Source organism: Phodopus roborovskii, unplaced genomic scaffold (genome assembly GCF_943737965.1).
Source record: "Phodopus roborovskii unplaced genomic scaffold, PHOROB, whole genome shotgun sequence".
In the NCBI taxonomy this organism is placed as follows: domain Eukaryota; kingdom Metazoa; phylum Chordata; class Mammalia; order Rodentia; family Cricetidae; genus Phodopus; species Phodopus roborovskii.
The window spans coordinates 23,837-49,360 of record NW_026126367.1 but is presented as its reverse complement, the minus strand read 5'-3'; the positions used below and the strand labels follow the sequence as shown (position 1 = coordinate 49,360).

General features: G+C 44.8%; 1 protein-coding gene across 1 annotated transcript; it reads left to right on the top strand.

Moving 5' to 3' along the window:
• Positions 1-1,218: 1,218 nt before the first annotated feature.
• LOC127218704 (aldose reductase-related protein 2-like) lies at positions 1,219-11,016 on the top strand. The gene is given in 10 exon segments (XM_051179707.1): positions 1,219-1,323; positions 3,274-3,441; positions 4,487-4,603; positions 5,374-5,451; positions 8,747-8,869; positions 9,128-9,226; positions 9,228-9,235; positions 9,583-9,664; positions 10,387-10,470; positions 10,928-11,016. Coding segments are annotated over 10 exon segments (912 nt in total). The 5' UTR covers positions 1,219-1,257; the 3' UTR covers positions 11,015-11,016.
• Positions 11,017-25,524: the final 14,508 nt, after the last annotated feature.

Below are 25,524 nucleotides of genomic sequence, written 5' to 3'. Positions count from 1 at the left end.
GGAGTGCATGGAATGGCAGTCTGGAAAGGCTTACGTTTATTGCTTTGTAAAGTGTGTGTGCTTGTGTTGGTATGTATCCTGAACATGTATATACACTGCAACCTTAACAATGCAGACTATGAAGTGGGATGTGTTCCTTTCAGTCAACTTCCACAGAAAAGTGAGCTCCTCTCTGTGCTGTTCTGGGGATACACTGAAGATGCCTTAGGTGTACACCAGAATATCTACCTCTGTCACGGTGGGCATCCTTGGGGTCAGGGCTTCAGTCCTGGGCTGCTGTTGTTGCCCTAGGCACTTTTAAAATGATTTACACTAAATGTAAACGTAGAGAAGCTTGTCTTGTGGTGTCAACTTGGAAAATGTGAGTGTAGTGCATAAAAACTATACACATGGAGAAAAATGATCCGAGGAGACAGCACTGGACAACGACGTCTCGAGTGACTGGAATAAGGTGCTCTACGGCCCCATCTTATAACTGCCTTTCTTTCCCACATTTTCCTTAGTGATATATAATATTTGTAACCACCTGTTGTTGTTTTTGTTTATGTAAGCACAAGTTTAAAAGCTCATTATAAATATAATTGGTCAAATCTCAAATGAAAGAGAGGAAGAATATCACTAAAGAAATGATTAACAGGGAAATTTGTTGTTCACACTCTTCCAGAAGTTAGATGAGTAAAACTTAAAAAGATAAAAAAAGACAGAAAACAGACACTTCCAAAACGCTAGTCTTGCCCCAAGCCCCTCCCTCTCTGCCTTCTGCCTTTCTCTCCCCTGAAACCCTGCCCATCTGTCTCTTAACTAGCACCTCTGCTGCTGACTTTTGTAGCCATCAACAGTTGTCTCAAAATCATGCGAGCCTCCTCTTTTTGCCTCTGAAAACATCTACATACTTTGCCCTCCTGCAATCCCTCCAGGGTCCACGATTTTCCACCCAGCGTCCAGTCCCAAAAATTTAGCAGTGATATCTTGAAGGACCTTTCGCCCCTTGTTATTTAGGTTCATAACCCTCTAAGGAGCACTCACAAAGTAATTCACCCTGCACCAGGGACACTTCCTATCAGGCTATGAGTAGTCTTCATTCACTCTTTTCAATTTACAGACCTGGCTAAACTTCCTATTCAGTGACTGTCCCTGGGTGTGGCTGCTTGCTCATGCAGTAAGAACCTGCCTCTTCATCCAGGACATAAAGCCTCCACCAGCCTCCTTATCCAGCACGTGGACCTCTGCTCTCTCAGGGAGTTTTCAACAGCAACCATGGCCACCTTCGTGGAGCTCAGTACCAAAGCCAAGATGCCCATCGTGGGCCTGGGCACCTGGCAGGTGAGTGTGCCGTCTTGGGAGACCCGCTGCCTTCCAGAAGGGTCTTGGCATTTCCTTCTCTTTCCACAGCATCAGCTGAGGGTTTGGAATCCTAGAGCCAGGACCTGAACTGCATTTGTACTTTTGCAATGCCTCAGGCCTCATAGCTCTGACAGGCTTTTCCCAGCCATGATGGTAACTTCTCTAATAAATGGCAGGTTTCAAGCGGTCCCTGGACTTTAAGAAAAAAAGGCAGTTACTCTCCTAGCAAGCTTCTGAACTTACAAAACACCCAATATTTTATAACTCTTGACTGTCTTTAGGTTTTTTTGTTTGTTTGTTTTCTTGTTGAGTCATTCAAAGGCAGGAGGACACTGGGCTCCAAATGACCAATCTTTTCTTGCTGCCCATGGGGAAGGACTCCATCTGCAGTATCTGGCCTGGAGCCTATGTGAAAGGCAGAGTCTCAAACCCAAGTCCAGGCTACTGAACTGGCCCCTACCCTTTACCAAGGCTCAACCTGGTTCCGGTGCACCTTAAACTCGAAGCGCCAAGAAGACGAAGACCACAGAGGCCACACAGAACCTGGCCTCAGGTCCTGTTTGGGAGTCTCACTCTCTGGACCGAATGCCTCCAGGCCCATCCCACTTCCCAGCCAAGCATATTCCCCAGCCTCTGTTGAGACAAGCCTGACCCATAGCTCTAACTCTGCCTTTGTATTTCCCTTGGTGGTAATATCACAGTGGCCAGCTTGTTTCCAGTAGTTCTTTGTTTAATTTCTGGAGACAGGGAGTTTAGGTTACCCTAGAATTAACCCTGTAGTTTAGGTTGATCTAAAACTTGCAATTCTCCTGCCTCAGCCCCACAGGCATTACTACAGGCATGAGTCACCTCCAGGAGCTGTTTTTGGAATCCACTCTCCTGTCCTGGTGGCTTCGCCACTGTCTCTGTCTCTTACTCTTTGTACCTGTCCTTTGATCAGCTTGTGGGACAGAGGTAGCATGCCTCTTTGTTTCAGCCCTGGGTTGAAATCTTACTTGAATTTGCTCCATAATAGAAATTTCACTCTCTACCAAGCTGACAAGCATTCTTATCAAAAGTAACTCTCAGAAATTCAAAATTAGAGCTGGACAAGGAAGCTGTTTTCAAGGGAATTGTTTTTAAGATAAGGAGGTGGTATTAAGTGGAGCCTGCTATTATCTATAGCAACTTAGGCAGCTATGGAATGGGGTGGGGGGTGAGGGATCCAGGTATTTCTGAACTGCTAGAGGCCATTCCTTATCCCAGGGAAGCAGACCTTTATCTCTGTGGTGCTTTTCTATGTTTGATACTTAACCAAGATGTTTCTAGGGTTGGTGAGAAAGGAAGAGTCTTTTTTGTTGTTGTTGTTTGGTTTGATTTTCTTTGGTTAATTGAGGGCTTTTTTTTTGTATCTACACTTAATTTGGGGGGCAATTGTGTACCCCAGGCTGGTCTCAAACTCACAATCCCCCTGCCTCTTACTTTCCAAATGCTTGGATTACACATGGGTTGCCACACATACAGTGGCTTGGCTTTTGTTGTTTTGCTTTGTCTTTAAAGCTTATTGCTTTTCATCCATTTACACTGTTGTGTGACAGAGTCTGAATTTATCATATGACCAATGTATTTAACATGGTCTGGGGCTGGAATCCTTCTGGGTATCTTTAGAGTTGAGATTGGCTTTTAGCAAGTTGCCTGTGGGAGCCTCTGTCACCTCAGAGACAAGAGATCCTTTAAGATCCCCTGAATTGATGAGAACTGACTGTTAGCTAAGAGTGAATTTGGGGTGGGAAAACATTACTGTTCACTTTTACTTCCCCTTTGAAACATTAGTTTTCTTCCCCAGTGTCCCCCAGCAATGCTATGGTTTCCAGAAGCTGGGTTGTGTGGAGCCTGTTGAGGAAGGTCTTGGCATAAGAGCATTCAATGGCCTTTTCTGTTGCCTTTTAGTCTCCCCCAGGCAAAGTCAAGGAAGCTGTGAAGGTGGCCATTGATGCTGGATATCGACACATTGACTGCGCATATGTGTATTACAATGAGCATGAAGTAGGGGAAGCCATCCAAGAGAAGATCAGAGAGAAGGCTGTGAATCGGGAGGACCTCTTCATCGTCAGCAAGGTACGATGGCCAGCTTGGTGGACAGTACTTGAAAGCAGGTGAAAGTATCTACTCCACACCATCATTCTCCCAACCTTCTTCCTTGGTTTTGTTATATCTGTGGGTGTGAATAGCCACACTCCAAGTCAGTACTGATAAGGGTCTGCTGTTGGCCTGCCCTCCTATGCTAGCTTTCCCATGACAAGATGCTGAGGTTCCAGTGTTCTTCACTGCCATGCTTTCTGTCAGTGGGATCCTTACACCTAGTCAGAAGCTACGGGGCAACATCAAGGGTCTTGGGGCTAGAGATGGCATGGAGGTTAAGAGTACTTGCTGCCCCTTCAGAGGAACATAAATACGTTGGTCCCCAATACCTACATCAGGTGGCTTATAACTCCTGTAACTCAATAACTCAAGCTCTCTTCTGGCCTCTACACCCACCCACTCACATATATGTGTACATACACGCATGCACATAAGTAATAAATAAAATAAAACTTTTAAAAAAAGGGATGGGTTCTGTGCCACACCACTCAGTACTGTGTCCTCGGTGGCTATGTAGAGAGAGCTTTTTTTTTTTTTTTTTTTTTTTTTAGAATTATAAAATGCTGTTTAAAAGAGTGGGAGGGGGAGTCGGAATGTGAGGTTGTTGATTGGGTATAACTAGCTGGGATACTCTGCTACCCTCTTGGAAATGTCATCTGATATGACTCACTGTATAGTGAGGTGGGCCACCTAAACTGTGATGAACCATTCGGGCCTGGTGCTTGGGGCATATGGGACCATACCCGAGTAGCATCAGAGTGCTAAGTGATCTAAGAAGCACACAGAGTGCTGTAAGCCTGAAAAAAGAAATCACCCTCAACACGTAGGAAATAAGTGACTCATTGAGCCTAGGAAGCTCTAATATCAGATCATGTATGTTAACTAGCCAACTTACTTAAATATAAATAGCTGCCTGCCCTAGGGGTTAGATCAGACTATAAATCGAAGAGCAGTGAGGATGAGCACAGTGTGGCCCTTTCTCTCCAATTCCTAATGTTTCCTTGTCCCACGCACCCTGCAGTTGTGGCCTACCTACTTTGAGAGGAAACTGCTAAAGGAAGTCTTCCAGAAGACCCTCACGGACCTGAAACTAGACTATCTGGACCTCTACCTTATTCACTGGCCTCAGGGACTTCAGGTAAAGGGGAGTAGGGGAGAAGCCTGTCAGCTTTCTGTTAAGTCCATGTCCAGTGATGCCCTTTCAAAAGATGTCTTGGACTATTTATCCTTGCGTATTGACTTTCAGCATTTGACACTTTTGCCAAGCAAATCATGCCTAAGGAGTAGCAAAGCCCAAGTAGGACGGCGTTGGGAAGTATTAAATCTCTGCTAAAACAAAACAAAACAAACAAACACCAAAAGCAAAACAACAACAAACAAAAAAACCCACTGCCCAGGCAGGGCCCAGAGCCCGTCTTTTGCTTGCTGCTGAGAGGCTGGAGAGATGTGGGATACCCAGTATGCTCTCCTCGTTCATGCATAGCTGGGCTGATGGTAACCCTCCGGGCTCTGAGCTTCTGCAGTCAGGGACAGGATCTGGTTACAGGCTTCAGCAAACTCTGCCATTCAGATCTAGCTCTTGCCTAGTGACCCTGAAGTTAAAATTTCCTCCAGGTCTATGAGGGTCTGGGTACGCTGCACTCATTTCCATGGTGGTGGAAATTCCCGAGAGAGTCTTGGACATAGAGTAGTAGATTTGGGAACCAGCCAAGCCTTGTCTGTAACTTAGGATTTACCTACCACAGAAGGTTGGGATAGAGATGCCACTGAAGCTTGATGTCTGCAGGGGTGTCCTTCCAGAGCCTAACCAAAGGCTAAGCAGGTATGGGCATTTGGTAATTCACTGTCCTGGAGCCTTGCTTTATAGGAACAGGTACAGCCAAAGAACATTCTGTTTTGTATTTACAGCCCGGAAAGGAGTTATTCCCCAAAGATGATCAAGGCAACATCCTCACCAGCAAAATAACATTCTTGGATGCCTGGGAGGTAGGTTCCCAGCTTCGAGTGTGCAGTAGAGACTTTGTCGTGTGGTGTGAAAAGGCCCACGTGCCTTGTGTGTAATTCTCTCTCTTTTCCTAGAGCTCTTACTCCTTCCTTACCATGTTTGGATTTGGGGGTTCATCTGGCATCATCTACTTGTTTTTGGTTTTGAGATGGTTCCACAGAATATTGCTGGCTAGCCTGGAAACTCACAGAGATCCATTGGCCTCTGCCTGTCAGGTTTTGGGATGAAATCATTTGTTTTTGAGGTGACTATTAGGATCTCAGTGGAGACAGGAAATACAGATGTTCCTCAGTTTGTGGTAAACATGTGCTGTTTTGAAAGTAAGGGCAGGGGCTTGGTACAGGGATGCTGCCTTGATTTGCATGTTAGCTGAGCATCCCAGGGAAAAGTATTATTGTTATTATTAATTGTGGGTTTCAAGACAGGGTTTCTCTGTGCAGCCCTGAGTGTCCTAGAACTCACTTGACACCTGCCTACCTGTCCCTTCCAGTGCTGGAGTTGAAAGTGTGCACCACCATTCCCAGCTAGCCTCGGGAAAAGAGTGAACGCCTTCAAGCCTGTTGACTCTTATATATTGTGAGAAGGCCAGTGGTACAGTGTTTGCTTCCCAAGCAGAAGAATCCAGAACCCACACAAAGCCAGGTGTGGAAGCACATGTGGCAAGATGGGAGGGAGAGACAGGAGAGTCCCCAGATCTCCAGCCAGCTAGCATGGTACACACAGAGATGAAAGACAAAGAGACCCTGTCTCACAGAAGGTGAAAGTTGAGGAACAACACACGAGGTTGTCCTTGGACCTTGACACCCTTGCCATGGCATGTGTTCCTGCACACGCATGCATAAGCATGCACACACTCACATGATACATCCTACTGATCTCTGTCCTTCAGGCTGTGATAAGGATGAAGAGAGCTAACAGGCAGTGCTTCATCACGGTGCATTAGTTACCACGCCTGTGAGGGAATGTTACTTTCCCTGTGTACAAGTGATGAAGCCAGTAGCCTGGAGATCAGGGACATCGTCAAGTTACACAACACGGGTGTGACACAATTAAGATTAGATTCGGTTCTGTCTGACTCAAAAGTTCAGTTACCAAAGCCTTTAGCACAGTGCTTGACAGTCAGAAAAAAAATAACATGCGCCTTGATTTTTAAAACCAAACAATTCATTCTATCGGCTGTGTTCTTTTGGAGAGCCTAGACAACACTTGATGTGCATAGTGAATGTTCAAGTCTTATGTGAGCCATGGATGCTTTCCTCTAAAAAATCTTCCTGGCCACTGTATCCTCTGGCCACGTCAACAGAGGAAGAAGCAAGCAACCCACTCATAAACAAGCATTGGCACAGATTCCAAGAACTGGAGCGCTGCTTGTCCAGCAGCCCTGAGTTTGTGTTGTGTGTCTCCCTACTTCAAAATGACTTACGCTGGTCTTCCTAAGGGGGGGGGAGGGGGACCCAATGGAAGTCTTTTGTGGTTATTCTATCCAAAAGTGTTCAACCATCAGCACAGCACTGTTACAACTTTGACCTTTAGATGGAGGGTAGCAAGAAAAGTTCGAGAGCAAAGCATGTGACATGAAGAGAGAGAGAAGCAGAGCAGCTGTCCCTTTCTAACAGCAAGACCAGCAGCCCTGGGGTTGTAGAACGCTGTGTTCTGACCATAGCACGGCTATTGCTTTCTTGTAATCAGAGCAGTCTCATGTAAACGCAAGACACTCACAAGACGGGAGCCACTAACATTCCCTGGTGGAATTGGGGGGGGTGGGGGAAAGAGGGTTCATGGGGGTCCTGAGGTAGGCCAGCAGGGGCTCAGGAGCAGCCTAAGAGTCAGCACACAGGGCCCTTCCTCTTGCATGTGGCTATGTAAGAGATTCACAGTTGCTAGGAAGATATTTTCCTCGGTGGTGTGGCAGCCCCGAAGTTGCCCCTGCTTCTTTCTATAGGTAGCTCCTCACTCATGGTCCTGGGAGAAACCCAGTTAAATTATTTGTTTTACCAGCTTAGATTTGGGTGGTAAACCCAAAGGACTTTTGTCGCTTGGCCAGCTGATGGCAGCTTATCTGGGATGAAGGGAGTTTATGTTCTCCTGGAAAAGTTAACACAACACCTAGTGATGTATTTGAAAGGAATTATTCTCCACAAGTAAATCATTGATTTCATCTGCTAGCAACAGAAATCTGGTTTCGAGAAAGTCTAGGGCAAAATCTAGAGGTTGTGGATTTAGTTCGGTGGTGAGGTCTTACCTCCTAAGCACAAGGCCTTGGGTCCAGTTGCCAACACAGTAGGAAAGTAAAATTCAAAAACCTGACTGTATTTCTGTAGTGGATCTTGAAGATTTTCTTCAGGCTTCCTGACCCGGATGGGAAAAGGAAGAATTAAAGTCCTCTAAGATGACCATCAACAATAAAGAGCCACCTAGTCTGATTGATGGCTTAATGAACAATATAATGGTTTTACATGCGTGGAGTCAACAATAACGAGGCCTTTGGCAAAACTTCCAAGACAGCCTAAGATTTCAGTATTCATTTTTGCATTGAAATGAGTGTAATAACTTGGCATGATAGCTTGTCATACATGACCATGTAAATAATTTAGTAATACTTCATGGTGAGATGTGGAGACTACCCAAGTTCTGGTTCTTACAGTGAACTAACTATGGCACTAACTATGATGATTCTGTGGTAGTCAGATACCTAAGGGTATCTCCCTCATTTGCTTATCACTATGTCCTGTGGCTGAATCCAGTAATTATTGCTACAAGGATGTAAGTAGACAAGCTGCAGGCTCTGCTTAGAGAGCAGCAGGCTTAACCATGGAGCAGTTCTTTGGAACAACAACTGATCCAATAGACCCCTCATTGAAATCCAGAAAAGTGTAGGAGAAACTGATGTGAAGAAGGCAAGGCAAATCATATATGCAAACCAACGTTAACTTCTACACAAACACATTTAAATGGTCTCATTCCACTGTGGGGAGTTCTGGTCTCATCAGTGCTAAACAGTCCTGCCTAGCAAAGCCCTTCCTTGATCACCCTGTTGGCTCTCAACATTGTAGGCTAAATTCACCAGGGAGTTTTGAACTTCCTAAATCCTGTGCTGCATCCCAGAGGAAGACAGTAAGAAGCCAGGAGTGGTCTGGAATGTTCCCCAACTTACTTACTTTTCTCTTTCCTTCCTTTTTTCCTTCCTTCCACTCCTCTTACATTAGAACTAAACCCGAGCCATCTTAGGCTGTAGTCCTCCTACAGCCATCTAAACAATGCTCTTCACTGGAACAGGTCATGGAGGAACTGGTGGATGAAGGATTAGTGAAAGCTCTGGGCGTCTCCAACTTCAACCACTTCCAGATTGAAAGGCTCCTGAACAAGCCTGGATTGAAACATAAGCCAGTGACCAACCAGGTAAGTTTTGCAAAGGGGTCCTGCTCTATGGCTGCTTCAATACCAGGAGGTAAGTTCCATACGCTCTACTGAGTCTCATCTCTGAGGTCTGTCTGTGTTCAGGATGAGTACCAAGGTGGGAGGTAGACCTCGGGTCTGGTCTACAGCGCATCTCTCAGTGGGTTGTGTTCGGCCTGTGTGTTGGTCTTTTTCTAGAGTTGCCTCAGGAAGGTCGACTTCCCCTAACGATGGATGTGACAGAGGTGTTTTCTCTTCCAGGTCGAGTGTCACCCATACCTCACTCAGGAAAAACTGATCCAGTACTGTCACTCCAAGGGAATCACTGTCACAGCCTACTGCCCCCTGGGCTCCCCCAGCTAGGCCTTGGTGAGGCTTCAGAGTGGTGACTTTCTTTTATCATTCTTAAACTTAGTGTTTAAACAGGTATGAATTTCTTATGCACTGGAAAAAAATGTGTCTATAGCAATATATCTGACATGCCCAAAAAGGATTATGGGATAGGCACAATGCTTTAACAAAAGACAGGGTGCTCCATGCTAGATCATGCTTACAAATTTCTGGGTTCCAGAGCCCATGGGTGGACCACAGGGAAGGCCTGTTCTGCAGCTGGAGAAGGCTGTGGTGCTTGGCCTTGATGCTGTCATGGAAGTGGGGTTCACTCTCATGTAACAGCCCTGGCGATTTGTTCACTCCAGCTATCTTTATGCCTTCAGGGCCAAACCAGAAGACCCTTCACTCCTAGAGGACCCCAAGATCAAAGAGATAGCTGCAGAGCACAAGAAAACCTCAGCCCAGGTAAAATATGGCTCCTCTTCCTGTTTAATCTTGCAATCCTGTCTGTTTGTTTGTGTTTTAAGACAAGGTTTCTCTGTGTGGCCCTGGCTGACCTAGAACTCACTTTGTAGTCCCGGCTGGCCTTGAACTCAGATCTTCCAGCCTCTGCCTCCTGCCTTAATTAAAGGCATATGTTTTGTTTTGTTTTCAATAGTCTTGTTTTATTCTTTTTGTTGCCTTCTTTTAATCCCTTGAGGAAGACGGCATGGCTGTATCAAATGAGGGGTTCATCAGCCTCCTGCCAAGTCCCCAGTCCTAAGTAGAGAAATCATGGTGTTGCTTTCAGGATTAAGGGAGATAAAGAAGCCACAGGGAGGAGCTGTAAAGATGGCCTTTGTGTTAGTTACTTTTCTCTGGCTGCGATAAGATGCCATGACCAAGGCAAGTCAGAGAAGAAAAGGGTTTCCATGGGACTTCCGGTTCTGGAGGGGTAGGCATGGAGCATGGCAGCAGTTGGGCAGGCCCTGGGCTGGAGCTCACATCTCAACCCACAAAAAGATGAGAGCACACTGGGGCTGACATAAGTCTTGAATCCTGAAGCCTTCAGTGACATAGGTTCTCCAACAAGGGCACGCCCAATCCTTCCCAAACCCTCCCACTAACTGGGGACCCAGCGTTCTAAAACATGCACCCGAGGGGCCGTTCTCAATTAAACCATCGTTCTCCTTCACTTTTGTGCACAGGTTCTGATTCGGTTCCACATCCAGAGGAATGTGGTGGTCATCCCCAAGTCTGTGACACCTGCACGCATACTTGAGAACTTTCAGGTGAGGTCCTGGCCTGATGGTCTGCCATGTATGTGTGGGAGGGCTCTCAGTGGCTTCTCATCCCATCCTGCAGCGTTAGGGATGCCCCTAAATTCTCATCATCTTGTGAACTCTTGTGCCTGGGAGACGGCCTCAACAGAGCTGAGATGAATCACCACTGAGCCACATTGGCTCAGGGCAGGGCCAGAAAGGCCCAGTCAGCTCTGAGCACAGGTGTGCCTTGCGCACAGTGACGAGGCTTGATTTCCCATTAGCACTTAGATCAAGGGCTATAGACTATTCTACCCAAGTGCAGACTTCTCCTGGCCTTCACAGCAACCTTTTAGCTGGAGAACAGGTATGGATTGGACTTGAAGAAATGTCCTTCTGCAAAGAAGCATGTGTTCTTGAAAGGAAAGGATGCCTGTGGTCTCAGCCATCTCCTTGCTAAGGAGCGTTGGGACTCAAAACCTTCCAGGTCTTTGACTTCCAGCTGAGTGACCAGGAGATGGCCACTATCCTCAGCTTCAACAGAAACTGGAGGGCCTGCCTGCTGCCTGAGTAAGTGGAGTGAGGTTATTATGTGAGCTTTCTAAAGTTGTAGAGGGTTAACTGGAAGGGTTGGAAGACATCCAGGGTAACTTTTTATATTCAAGTACTATTTTATGGAAATTGTGGAAATGTAAAGGTTGAGTCACTGGAAGTCATGCATGCTAATTACTGCTGATTCTGTGAGTTTTCCACATAGAGCTAGAGTTTTAACAAAGAGCACGTTGTTCTGTAGTTGTCCCCCCCCCCTTTGGGGGGTCTGCCACCCAATCCCAAATAAATACATGGAGGCTTATTCTTATTTATGGATGTCCAGCCTTGGCTTGTTTCTAGCCAGCTTTTCTAACTTAAATTATCCCATTTCTTTTTGCCTCTGACTTTCTTTTTTTTTTTTTTTTTTAACATTTCTTTATTCTATATATCTTTCTTTCCATCTAACTACATGGCTGGCTGGGTGACTGTGTGGCTGTGTGGCTGGCTGGCTGTGTGGCTGGGGTGACTGTGTGGCTGTGTGGCTGGCTGGGTGGCTGTGTGGATGGGGTGGCTGTGTGGCTGGGTGGCTGTGTGGCTGGGGTGGCTGTGTGGCTGGGGTGACTGTGTGGCTGTGTGGCTGGGGTGGCTGGACCCTGGTGTCCTCCCTCCTCGCCTCCTTTTCTTGCTCCTCTCTCTCTTCCCTAGATTTCTCCTCCTATTTATTCTCTCTGCCTGCCAGCCCTGTCTATTTCTCTTTCTCCTGCCTCACCATTGGCCATTCAGCTCTTTATTAGACCAATCAGGTGTTTTAGGCAGACAAAAGTAACACAGTTTTACAAAGTTAAACACATGCAAAATAAGAGAATATGACCCGGGGCCAGCCTGGTCTACAGAGTGAGTTCCAGGACAGCCAGGACTGCTTGACAGAGAAACCCTGTCTTGAAACACCCCCCCCCTCAAAAAAAATTAGAATGCAACATATCTTTGCATCATTAAACAAAGATTCCACAGCATGAAAGAATGCGACCCATCTTAAGCTAGTATTCCACAAGCCTTTGCGGGAGGCAGAAGCACTTCCCCATTCACTCGGTCTCTTAATGGCTTATCTGCAACTCGATGCATGCCAGCAAGTTCCAGGTGTTTGGCATATCGAACTATACAGGCCTCATGTTTCCCAGTCTTGTATTCTAGCAACATCTGAGGTTACTCTAAGTGTATATGTCAGACAGTAACCGATGCCACAGGGAAAAGGTGTGGGAAGTGGTGCATCCTGGTGGGCTAGCTTTACATGTGATGATCCAGGGCGGCTTTGCTGATGCATCAAGTCACGGTTAGAAGAAGCGAAGGAAGCACCACGTGATATTAGGAGAACACCTTTCTTAGCAATCACAGCCCTGAGGTAGGGAATTTAGGGCACTCGAATAAGGAGGCCAGTGAAGCTGCAGTAGATGCGTAAGGGCTACTTCGGGAAGAGGTGAACTAACTCAAAGACAACCTTGAAGCTAAGGGCATGCAGGTGGTACAGACCACGGGACTTTGACTTTAGAGTGAAAAGCACTTGGAAGCCAGAGGGGCTGCGAGCAGAACCTGGTGTGATGGGACATGTCTGAAAAGTTCCACGCCGACTTCTGCATCGAGAGACCACAGGCAGCCTACTATAATAACCCAGGGAAGAGAGGTCAATAATCAGACCTGGCTTCCGATAGAAGAAAATAGACGATTGAATTTGCCAAAAAAAAAATATGGTTTTGCTTGCTTGGTTTTGGTTTTGCATGAGCAATTCAAGGACAGAATTGTCATTTAGAAGTGAAGGTTTTAGCTTGAGACATGTTTGTGATGGTGCCTACTGGTCATCAAATAGGCAATGTGAGATAGTTAAGTGAGTGGAGGTAATAGATTGGTCCATTCAGGGGTAAACCCAGCTGCCTTGTAATTGAAACTTCAGTCATTCAATAGCTGTGAAGTCTCGAATGGATATGTAACTTTGCCAATTCTGATTCCGTATCTGCAGAGTAGGAATGATAATACCAAATATAGCAAATACCCATGGAATACAAGTTTAGGATTTATCAGAGATCCTAGCTCATGGCTTATCTTACCTTGTTTAATACAACAACCATTATAACAACCAATCTGTGGATCCCATCATGGTTTCCGACTTTTCTGTAATATGCAATGAACTCTAACAGTATTTGTGAGGCCCATATAAGAGTGTCTGGACTGGGGAAGGGGCTCAGTTGAGAGCATGTTTATCTGTATGCATGAATGCTTGACTTGGATCCCCAGTAGCACACAAAACCAGGGTTCTTCATACATATATATATTTATCTATTTATTTTTAGGAGATCAAGGAGGGGTGTATGGGAGATTTTGGAGGGAGGAAAGGAGGGGGAGAATGATCATATTATAATTTCAATACATAAAAGAAATAATTAAGAAAATAAATAAAACTTGGCCCAGTGGCCCATGCCTCTAATCACAGTCCTATGCAGGGGTCATAAGTTCAAACTTGTTCACTACATAGAGTTCAGCCATCCTAGGGTACATGGGACCCTGTCTAAAAAATACTAATAGAAGGCACTAACATTTTCTCCATGCTTGTCAGCTGCAGTATAGTAAACATGGAAGAATATCCCTACGATGCGGAATATTGAAGCTTCCCTCTTCCTGAGTGGCCGTTTGAGCCAAGCCTCCCTGACACCATGCTCCAGGCAACGCTGTACTTAACTCCTCATGCTAGCCCAGGGCAGTCTGTGTTCAAGGAAATGTGACTCTGAGAAGCGAATGGGCAACTGATTTGATTTGATGGAATGTTTGTCAAAAATCAGGAACTCTGGTAACAATGAAGGACATAAGAATAGAACAATAAAAACCACATTAACAAACATATCCAACATATTCTGTTGTGAATTTTGAATGAGTGACTTGTTGGGTCCAACTCTTACCCTTCACATTTTACATAGTATGAAATGGAGATGTGGCCAAGCCAAGAACTGGATTGCTTGAAGTCCCTGAGTAGGAAGTGGCTAAAAGTAAGATTCAAAGGAAGGTGCTCTCAGGGAGAGCGCTAGGCAATCTGATGCTCCCATCCTCCCAAGCCTTCTTTCCTCTTCTGTTTCCCTGTGGCTTTCTTGGCACTTTCTTCCCCAACCTTGTGCTCATTGACTCCCCTACTTTTTCTGGCTGCTGGCTTTAGAGTTTCTTCTTCAGAAGTACTGACATCTTTCTGACTTCTGATGATGCTCTTATGAAGAAACATGCCATCATCGTCATCATCATTGTTATGTTGTTTTGAGGCAGAGTCTCACTATGTAGCCTTGACTGTCCAAGAACTACATAGACCAGACTGACCTCAATCATATAGAGATCTACCTGTCTCTGCCTCCCCAGTGCTGGGAAGGCATGCATCACTACCATCCAGCTCCATCTGAACACATTTACATTTCATTTTTTTTCCTTCAGTAGCTTGTCTGCTTTTGTATTAATTGGTTCTTCTGGCTCTCTGGACTCCGTAGTGTTCTATGTACAGTGTAGATTGGTAAAGGTTGACAACTTTCCAGCAACATTTGTCCCAAGGAAGATAGTTAGAATCTATGGCCTTCACTAAATGATCCCTTCCCTTGAGTGTAGGGAGACCCTGTGAATACGATGAGATTACAACATATTTGATGAAACAAGGATTGAGGTGGATGTAACTGTCTTAAAGCTGCTGAGTTTTAGATAGGAAATCCTTAGGGAAGGTATGACTTATCTGTGTCACTTTTGTTCTCAAGACAATCACTTGTGCGGAATGTGACAGAGAATAAGAGAAATGATAGGGTAAGCCATAATTCCTTTTCATTTCAGTAATCCAGACTCACCAATAACAGGGCTTGTTAGTAGACTGGGTGCATATCCAAAATCAAGATAAAAGCTCACTGAGTCTGTGCAGTATATCCACTGCTCTGCTGAGAACAATACTCATTTCAGGTGTGTGCTCCTAAATAAGGGTTTCACAGTATGTGACCCTGAGCTTGAGTTAAAGGCTTTATATTGATACTTTAAACAGGTGTTGCAAAACAGTAGAGGCATACTCATAATGAACCATCTTAATGCCTCTTGACTTAAAATGATACGGAATAGCAAACAAAAACAGAACCCACGAACAAGGAAAGAGGCCACAGCAAAAGGGAGAAGGGGGCATGCTTTTTATGACCAGCAGCTCATTTTCCCTGTGGTTTGAGGGCTGATTGCGTTTGCATTTTCCAGCTGTGGGCAAATCGCATCTCAGTTCTGAGACAGATTTCCTATTGTTAAAAAAAAAAAAAAGTCTACAGCTGTGAAAAGTTACAAAAATGAAAGTATACCCTATAGAACTGGATGGAAATGAGAAAGAACGCTTGGTTTTCAATACACTGATCTAGCAATACAGACACAAATACTTGTCCAACTATAGACCACACATGTACCATTTTCCACTAAGAAACTAGAGTGTTGAGAAAAGCCAAGGCTATGAGGCTTCGAGTTTAAGATCAGCAAATGATAGCCCTGGTGCTAGGACACAGAAGCCAGCTCAAATAGAGCATATACACAGATACTGACATTAGTCAGCAACAATCTAGTGAATGGAATGAAATCCAGGAGAATACATGGGCACACATAAACAATAAAGAAACAAGAAAGCCTCTTCAAATATGTTGTCACCCAATCCATCCACAAGAGATGATTGAGAGGAAAAGCCATGTTGTAACAACCATATTACCCTTAATCCATTCAAGAAACATCAGGAAATGTTTAAGTTAGTAAGTAAATATTGGCCTTTTCACATATTAGTTACTTATTAAATTTTTTTCCTGTTTACACAGAACCCTGGCTGTCTATTTGTAGACTAGGCTGGCCTTCAACTCATAGATCTGCCTGCCTCAGCCTCCAAGTGCTGGGATTAAGGCGTGCGACATCACTGCCCAGCAATTCTTGCCTACTTAACCACTAATGGAAGAAGCAGCCTTAGGGGGGACAAGTCTGACTTTGGAGTGGGTGTGGCTCTTAAGCTGCCACTTCCAAAAGCCATCTTCATCACTGAGAACTTGGCTGAGATCGCATGCCACCCTTGTTATATCCGTGATGTCATTCTGACCCGGTTTGCGTGGCTTTACTTTCCTGTCTGTAAGAGCTGCATCTCACAGGGGAGCTCATGAGGATCTAATTTTCCCCACAAGACTAGCCCTTCCTCTAAGGATCACCTTTCTGGGGGTGGACTGCAAAAGGACATTACTGATGACCAGCTGGCATTCACTCCCAGCACTGAGGAGCTGAAGGCAGGAAGTTGCAGCAAGAACTAGGATGGTTCTGGCAACCTAGTGACTCTCTCGATCTTTCCGTCTCTGTCTCTCTCTTCCTTCTAGTACACACACATACATGCACATGTACAAAGGTGCCACACACATCACTCACGTGGTCTGCAGAACACAAGGCCTGTCATGTGTCCACTCACAAGTACGGAGACAGGGGAGGGACCTGTAAGTTGAAAGTCATGGCTCCTCTGAATATTAATATTTCTACAGCTTCCAAAGTAAGCTCCCCCCTCTGCCTGCTTCAGAGGTGCTACAGCTCCAGAGAGACTCCTTCTCTAATGACAAATTGCAGCAGTTCCTAAAGGCCCTGGGTCTCTCCAGTGACAGGGAAAAGTGACCTCTGGAAGAGGAACCTTCCCCCATCTTCTCCCCCGATTCCATCATGAAGGCACAGCATCTCTCTCAGCTTGGCTTCATCTCTCTATGAACGGACAGCACTGGGAATCCAGCCTCTCTGTGGTAGCTCTCAGGCTCTGGAGTCTTGTGACTTCACGCCTTTCTCCCAGGAAGCTGGAAGCCAAGTTCTGGGACAAGCATGCAAACACTGGCTTCATAATTATCATCATCCCTTAAGAATTCACCGGACAGGGAGTGAACATTCGCAGCTGCATGCTCTCCCAGCTCTGAGGAGGCGATGGGTTTGCTTTGCCCCAGTGGAGGCCTGCCCTGCTTCAGCGTGGGTGAGCCTGGGCTGGCAGCCGAGGATGTATCTAACTACAAGGGGGAGTGCGATTGTGGACTTTGGGCTGTAGAAGAGAGGATGGGGCTGGTTCAGGAGCTGCAGCCTGGGTCAGCCAGCCTGGAGTTAGGGGTTAAGATGTAACCAAGTTCTTCCAGGTCTTCAGCATCAATCTAGCTAAGAGAGGCTTAGGAAATCCTGTGTTTATAACAGCCTCTCTCATGTGCTTTTGTTAACCCCAATGCCAAGAATAAGACCTCTACCACAATGTGAGCCAAATTTGAAGCAAGCTTGATTTTTATTGGGGTGCACTCAAGAGCTGGCCAGCTACTGCCTCTTAAATCAGGTTAAAGAGAGTAGCCCCGAATTCATTTCTTGAGCCCCTTTTAAAGAGTAAAATCGTGAATTTTACAGAAGGGAAGCAATGGGGCAATAAGGAAACTAAAAATATATATACCATGTGGTTACCCACAATGTGATTAGGGAGGGGTCATTGAGTGTCATCGAGGCACAGGGTATTCTCTAGTCTAACACTCTCCCAACTGAGCTATTTTGGCTGGCACAGGCTATTCTCAAAAAACAAAACAAAACAAAACAAAAACAAAAACAAAAAACAAAACAAAAAAAACAAAAAACAAAACAAAAAAAACAAAAAACAAAAAAAACAAAAAACAAAAAAACAAAGCCATGGGTTGGGGAAGGCCAGGTTTCCGGAAATAGCAACTCAACTCTCACAGTAAACAAAAGCTTATTTTGAAAAACACAGCATCATGGCTCCTGCCTTCACAATGGAGTCAGGGAGGTTCCTTACTGTCTTCCATACATCTCAATTCTGTACACAGAAGCCAGCAAATGGAACCCAGCTGGCTACATTTGTTACTTTTCTGTTGCTTCCATAAGATGTCATGGCCAAAGCAGCTTAAAGAACATTTCTTTTGGGCTCACAGTTCCGTATTGGTAATACTGAGGCTGCAGTGAGGCTGGTGGCTAGAGAGACTGAAAGACAGAGGGACAGACAGACAGAGACAGGAACATAGAAAGAGGAAAGAGAGTAAGCCACGTGTAGGCTAGGATTTTTTATCCTAAAGCCTGCTCTCAATGTTATATCTCCTTCAGCAAGGCAGTACCATTTAAACCTCCTCAAACAGCACCACTAATTCGAGTCTGAGTATTCAGATAATTGGGACTATGGAGGGCATCCCATTCCAATCACCACACTGGCATATGCCTATGTCATCCCCAGTAAGTACAGCTAATGGAAAAAGCTGAAGCCCATTAATATCAATTGTATTGATTTAATTTGTTAGTGGGCTGTTTTAGTAATATAACGTTAAGCTGACAGAGTAAAGTACTGAAATCAATTAAAGCAATTAAAGATGTTGATGTCTGTGGGCCAGTACTGTACTGGCTGGTTTTGTGTGTCAACTTGACACAAGCTAGAGTCATCAGAGGAAGGAGCCTCAGCTGAGAAAATGCCTCTGTGAGATCCAACAGTAGGCTTTTTCTCAATTAGTGATCCATGGAGGAGGGCACAGCCCATAGTAGGTGACACTGTCCCTGGGTAGGTGGTCCTGGGTTCTATGAGAAAGCAGGTTGTGAAAGCCATGGGAAGCAAGCCAGTAAACAGCACCCCTTCATGGCCTCGCCATCTGCTCCTGCCTCCAGGTTCCTGCCGGGCTCCAGGGCTTGAGTTCCTGTCCTCACTTCCTTCGGTAATGGAGAGTGATATGGAAGTGTAAGCCTGTTACGATCAGTTTTTCCCACCAGCCTGGTCCCACTGCCTCACCAGCCCCAAATAACACACAGAGATGCTTATTAGATATAAAGCTGTTGGCCAGTTACTAGCATTTCTTATTGGCTAGCTCTGTCTTAAATATTAACCCATTTCTATTAATCTAAGTGTTTCCACGTGGTCTTATCTTACCAGAGAGAGGGTCAAGACCTTTTCTCTCAAATCTCTACATCTTGAATCTCTTCCCTACTACATCTCCCAGAATCCTTCTTCTCTCCTAGTCCCGCCTATCTTGCCTTCCTATTGGCCAACAGTGCTTTATTCACTAACTGATAAGAGAAACATATTTACAAAATGACATCTCCCATCATAAACCAAATAAACCCTTTCCTCTCCAACTTGTTTTTTGGTCATAGTGTTTTTGTCTTAGCAATAGCAACCCTAACTAAGACAGTTTCTTTAAGTTAATTCTGGTGGCTTTAAAGAGCCATGATAAGCTGAGTCTTACAGAATCTTAACACATTGATAGGATTGTTCTGATACCAAGATCTAGTTTGTAGTACTTCAAATTTAAAATTATATTTCAAAATTTTCATTTTTGATACTCTAATCAGGAATATCCTCGGATATAATCCATTACAATCTATTTAGAGAAAAGCTTATCACTACGATAAAATTCTAAATGATGTTGATCCATTATGCTGGCTCTATATGTGTATCTGCTAGTTTTACATGGTGCTACTGGCAGGTAGGAAGCTTTTGAAAATTGAGCTAGAAGTGTTGGCACAGGATTGAGGCAGAATTGCCCCAATTTTGAGGCTACCTAAACTATATAGTGGACATGAGGTAGTCAGGATTAATTAAGACTTTGTCTCAAAAAACAAACCAAAAAGGCTAGTGAGAAGCATAGTTGGTAAGGTGTTTGCTGCCAAGTCTGAGGACCCGAGTTCAATTCCTGAGACCCACCTGGGAGAGGAGAGAATAATCCCCACAGGTTGTTCTATGACTACACACCAGCTGTGGCAGGCACACACCCATACATGTGAGTATGCATGCACACAAATAAATAAACAAACAAAAGAAGGTATTCTTTAAAAGCAAAACAAATAGAATTGTGCGGACTTAAATGTCAGAAGATTAATAGTAACCGTGGAGCACACAGACATATGCCTGCTAGCCAGTGAGTGGCTTTTCTGTCTATAGTGCTGAAGGAAGACCTAGCAAACTCACTTGCATGATTCCCTTTTGTCAGTGTGTGGTACCTGCCATAGAAGTCACTCCCGATCTTACTTCTGAACTTGGCAGAATCAAATGGCTATGTATTTTGGCTCCATAGTCAGAAAATATTGATGAAATGTCTGACTCTATGAATCATAAGTCTGTGGGGTAGGACTCTGTTAGCTGAAATGTAAAGGTACAGAAAACCACAGTATAATGTGATTGTGAGCTTTTCAGTGAACAGTGTGAAAGCACCATCTTAGGGGAACTCTGTAGAAATGTCTTCCCACACCTCTTCCTGTGATTTAGGGAAAACTTCAGTCTCCAGCATTTCTAGCTCATCTTCCAGAGGAGTGAATAGATCCAGAGAATGAAACCTTCTAGTTATTTCCCATTGGAAAAGGGTGGATGTCTTCCTCATCCAACTCTGTCAATATGCCCAGATGTTGGAGCCCAGCTTGCTCTATCTGCAGTAGAGAGTGGCTTCAAAGGAGGCAGGGAAGACGGCTCCAGCACTTCAGGGAGGAGAGGCCATGGGTCATTCGTGTGCAGGGGTTGCTGAAGTCTGGTAAAGAGGTTTTGGGGAGCACAGAAGATGAAAACTTGCCTCTGCAAGGCCACAAGGAGCCAAACAGAAAAGAAGGAAGAGTTGCACAACCTTGATTCACTTGTGAGGGTTTTTAGAGTCGATTCGAATGCACAGGAGTTTGTAACTTTCTGCACAACACCTGGCTGCCCAGGATAGAGGCAAGGATGAAGGCAAGACTTCAACCACAGGGGAATAGCCATTCAGCTGAGAGCAAAGGGGGATGGATGGAGGCTTGGTATCACAAAGGTGGTTCTTAAACAAAAAAAAAAAAAAAAAAAATCCAGAGTCACTGGGCAAGAGCTGTATGGGAAGACCACCCTTATGAATATGTGTGAATGTGAATGGTTACAATGAAGAGAGAACACCTACCACTATCCCTCCCCCCCCCACCAAGTTGCTTGCATGTGTCTGCTTCACTGACTTACCTTATAAAGGGTTCCGCATCTTCTTGATCTCAGCTCGATGGTCTCATGGCTGTTGTTTCTTTTGTTCTTGGCTTCCCACCATCCTCCGTCAACCATGATACAGCTTCCCAGACTCAAGATGGTCACCTAACTCTACTGATCTGCCTACCACCTCTTACCAGGTCCTGAGACTGTGAGCACATGTATTTCCCCTTTTCTTATTCTTATTTTTTAACCTCTTTTGAGACAAACCCTGGTTGTGATTATCTAGCATTGAAAAGTATTCAGGAGACTGAGTGGGGTAGGAGGATTTTAAGGTTTAGGCATGGGCTTTACACAATGAGCTCCGGAATAGAAAGACCTTTAATTTAAAAAAGAAGATTAACAAATAAGAGGAAAATGAAGAGCTGTGGTGAAGAGGGAACACTTACCAATGGTTGTCTGTATTGTCCTCTTGTCCAATTCCACTGTAAAAGCACGATGGACTAGCTAATGAAAACTCATGTTAACATGAAAGTTAACTTATAAAACACACCACTTGAATGTTGTAGACAGAGTTTCAGTTCTTCCAAAGCAGATGTTTTAGTTGCTTATTCTAACTTTCCATAAGGCTCATTATTAATATGGGGATGATATGAATGAATAAGACAAAGGTAAAAGATGGAAGTGTCTTCCATGGAGTTGCCTTTCAAGCCTCTCAGTTTGGCCAACCTGTTCTGTCCTAGATGACTCTCATGTTAGTGTGCTGTCCTGAGGTCCATGGCTCTTCTCATCACCTTTCTCCAGAGCCTTTGAGGCACTATAGCTGCAATGTATTCTATAGCTTCTCTCTCTCTCTCTCTCTCTCTCTCTCTCTCTCACACACACACACACACACACACACACACACCACATCAGAAGCTCTACACATACCTCCCGATCCCCTGTGCCTAGAACTGCCCCCCCAGCCTGGATCTGACATGAACTTCTAGAAGGCAGGAACTCCATCCAAGTGTAGACACGGTGGCTGGCACTTGACAGATACTGAAACAACGAAAGTGAGAAACATGATGAGCAGGGAAAACTGAGAACCTAGAGAGAAGGGCAGAGATGCATACAAGCACTTTTACTCTGAGCTTGTGTGTTACGAGTAAGTTTTTTCCCCCGCCGCCGGTCCCACAGCCATGCCAGCCCCAATTAACACACCGAGACTCTGTATTAAATATAACGTTGTTGGCCAGTTACTTGTTTCTTATCAGCTAGCTCTGTCTTAAGTATTGACCCATTTCTATTAATCTAAGTACTTTCACATGGTCTCATCTTACCGTCCTGTTCTCTCCAGACTCTCCATGCTGACTCCTCCTTACTACTGGGATCTGCTTGTCCCCCAGAGTTATGATTAAGTCACTTGCCTTGTGAAGTCAAAACAGCAAAACTAGACTCCATAGAATGCCCCAATTAGTCTGGAGGGAACCCGGGGTGGAGGGTGGGGGCAGAGGGTGGGAGTTGGAGGGGGAGTGGAGAGGAGCAAGTGCTAGCACAGTGTCACATGGTACCATTGTTCTAGAAGGTCCATCAAGCAGACTGCTACAATTCTTCATATTTCCAAGGTAGGACCAGGCATCTTCCAAGTGGGCAGTTTCTGTAACAAACGCTGTCTTATTTTTGTGGTGGCTCTTTCTCTCTTTTGTATCTGTCCTGGAACATGCTAGGTAGAACAGTGACCCTAGGACTCATAGAGACCCACTCGCCTCTGCCTCCCAAGTGCTAGGATTAAAGGTGTGCGCCACCATGCCCAGATCTAACACTTACCTTAATTCAGGAACTTAGAAACAAAATAATGCAAGCATGATTGGGTGTACTGAGGGAGGGATTCTTTATCTAACCAATTTTGTTATTGCAAATGTTCAGTGACAACAAAGGACAGAATAATATCTGATGTCACTGGCCTGCTTACTTCATTTATTCTCCCTGATCTTCTCCAGGTGCCCTTACTGTGCTCTTAATCCTGCCTGGTTCACCATGGATAGTGTCAGAGCTTATATGGACTATGTCAATAGCCCAAGGCACCAGCATCTAGGCATGGAAACTCTCTGATTTGCTACAGCCAGCCTCAGAATGGGAGATTGCCTCTTCCTTGCTAAATACTACTGAGTCATTTTGGCTTTGGGTGTAGCGCCCACGCTACAATCTGTTCCACGAATCGGGCGAAGGCCTAGAGATTGAAATAAAGACAAGACAGCGGGTCATTCGTTCAATGGCAAAGTCGGAACGCCAAATGCCGAATGCCGTTTATTGAGGGGCAAGAACGGGCTTAAATACCGACTTATAGCACAGTGGAAAATTACAGGAATTTTTTGGCTTAGCTCCTCCTTGTGTTGTCACGAGGTGTGTGCCACAAGATGTGTTGCACGAGGTGTGTGTCACAAGATGTGTTGTCACCAGGTGTGGTATCAAAACAGGAAGAGTACCAACAACAGCCTTGGGGCAAGGAGTTCCCGCCAACAGCTTCAGGCTAGCTCAAGGTGCCTTGGGGTCCTACATTTGGGAATGTTAACATAGGACCCTGTCATTCTTCATCGTTCCTATGCTCCCGCCCACCAGGAATAAAAGTGTGCTGTGATAATAAGATTTTCATGAATAATATTGATAGAATTAATATAACATTGATAGATGAAAGGCAAAATATATAATATGTATTCTCCAATGATATGATTATTCTCCTTATTTGGAGAATAATCTATTACCACTGGAATATTAAAGGGGATAAAATATAAGATCACAACATCTGGCTCATCTATTTTATTTAAAATATTATGTATATCATATGTGTATATATTGATCAGGCCAGGGAAAAGGACATGCTTCTTAAAAGTACAAACTAGGAATATATTGGTAAGTCTGTGAAAGCAGAAAACGCCTATCAAAGCTCTTAGTAAACCTTTGGAGGTTGGTTAAAAGTACACTCCCAGCTTCTTTCCAATAGCTACCTCCAAGAAGCAGAGTCTTTCTCTCTCTCTCTCTCTCTCTCTCTCTCTAGTCTTTGACTTCCCTGCTGGTCTGTTTTGACCAGAACAATGTAGCATAAGTAATACTGCATACTTCCCATGGGTAGAACCACTAGAATGCCATTGCTTGTGACTGTGTGAGTAAGCCTAAGAGGATGAGAGCATACTGAAGGGACAAGACCCTCACCTGGCCCCCTGCTTTAGCAGCCATGGCAGTCTGCAGCAAAGACTCAGCAAGATGTACTTGCCTGTCCTTCCCCGACCTCCTAGTCACCAGGAGGTTAGATACCCTCCATGTGGCAAGGAACCAATCAGAAGTTAGCTGGCGGGCTCTGGGCATGCTTTAGAGTGTTTTATGGTAAAAGTGTAACAGTGATGTGCAGAGCATAGCAACCGCCCTGGGAGGGTCTATATGCCATAGCAACCAGTTAACCAATCAATACAGGACAGGCCGCCCAAGCCTGGAAGTGCATCAATCCTGAGACTGTTGTGTAGACATTCCCCTTACACACCCCCATAAATTCCCTGCCTCGAGGGTCCTTCTCACTCCACCAGCCATGAGGAACAAATGGACAAAGGACCCCCAGTTAAGGCAGTTAACATGTTAAACAGTAAAAGACTCTGCTTTTGTATCAGAATGGGTCTCTTGGTGATTTGGGAGTTCCCAATCTACATTTGCAATCCTCCTCAGAAATCAAGAAAGAGCATCCTATTACAACTATTATACTCCTGGCCGAGAAATTTCCAGCTAGGAAGGACTTCTCTCTTCTCTACAAATGAATATCACATTTTCCAATTTTACTATAAGCATCTTCATGTCGTGGGATAAACAATAGTAGCTTTTATTGAAAATAACTTACTCCTCAGTTTTCCTAAGGACATCATGCCTTTATTCTTAGGATATTTAGTTATGTTCTTTTTTCCTTACCAGGAAGTCAGAGGATTCACCTGATGCAAGACAGGGCTTTTGAGGACATTTTGAAACAAACATGCTTGGGTTTGAAGTGGGAAGGCCAGTTCTCATTTCCAGAGCCAGCTTCTCGGTGAGTTTAAGCAGCCTGTGACAACTCGCCAGTATAACTTATACTTTAAAGGCACTTGCTTCTCTATAAACCATACCCATGGTTTACACTGGACAGAGAATGTGTTGCAGAGTCCAGTGACAACCGCCTGGACCCAAGGCACCTGTCTCCCTTGTCCAAATGAATCTTACTTGCTGGACTACCTGTTGGGAATGGGGAATGACAAAAGGTAGAAAGAATTTTCTTCCCTTCTAGAGATGGAACACTTGATCCAAATGGTCACCCTCTGACAGGTGCATGACAGTCTACACCCACGATCAAGCAGGATAAAGCCGACAGAGGTATCTTCCTTTAAAAGCATGTAATTCAAGATTCTCGATGCCTAGTCCTGGGGTGGCCAACTGTTCAGAATCAGTTTGTGTGTGTCTGCAAATGGAGGCAGATAACCCAATGAAACTTTCTAAATACCCTCCTTCCTATAAAGACATCTTGTTGACTAATTGTACCCCTACAGATGGAGTATCCTTTGTTCCTCTAAACGGGGTCTAGGAGGCTCTGGTTAAGCCCCCTAGAGAGTCCCTAGGGTATG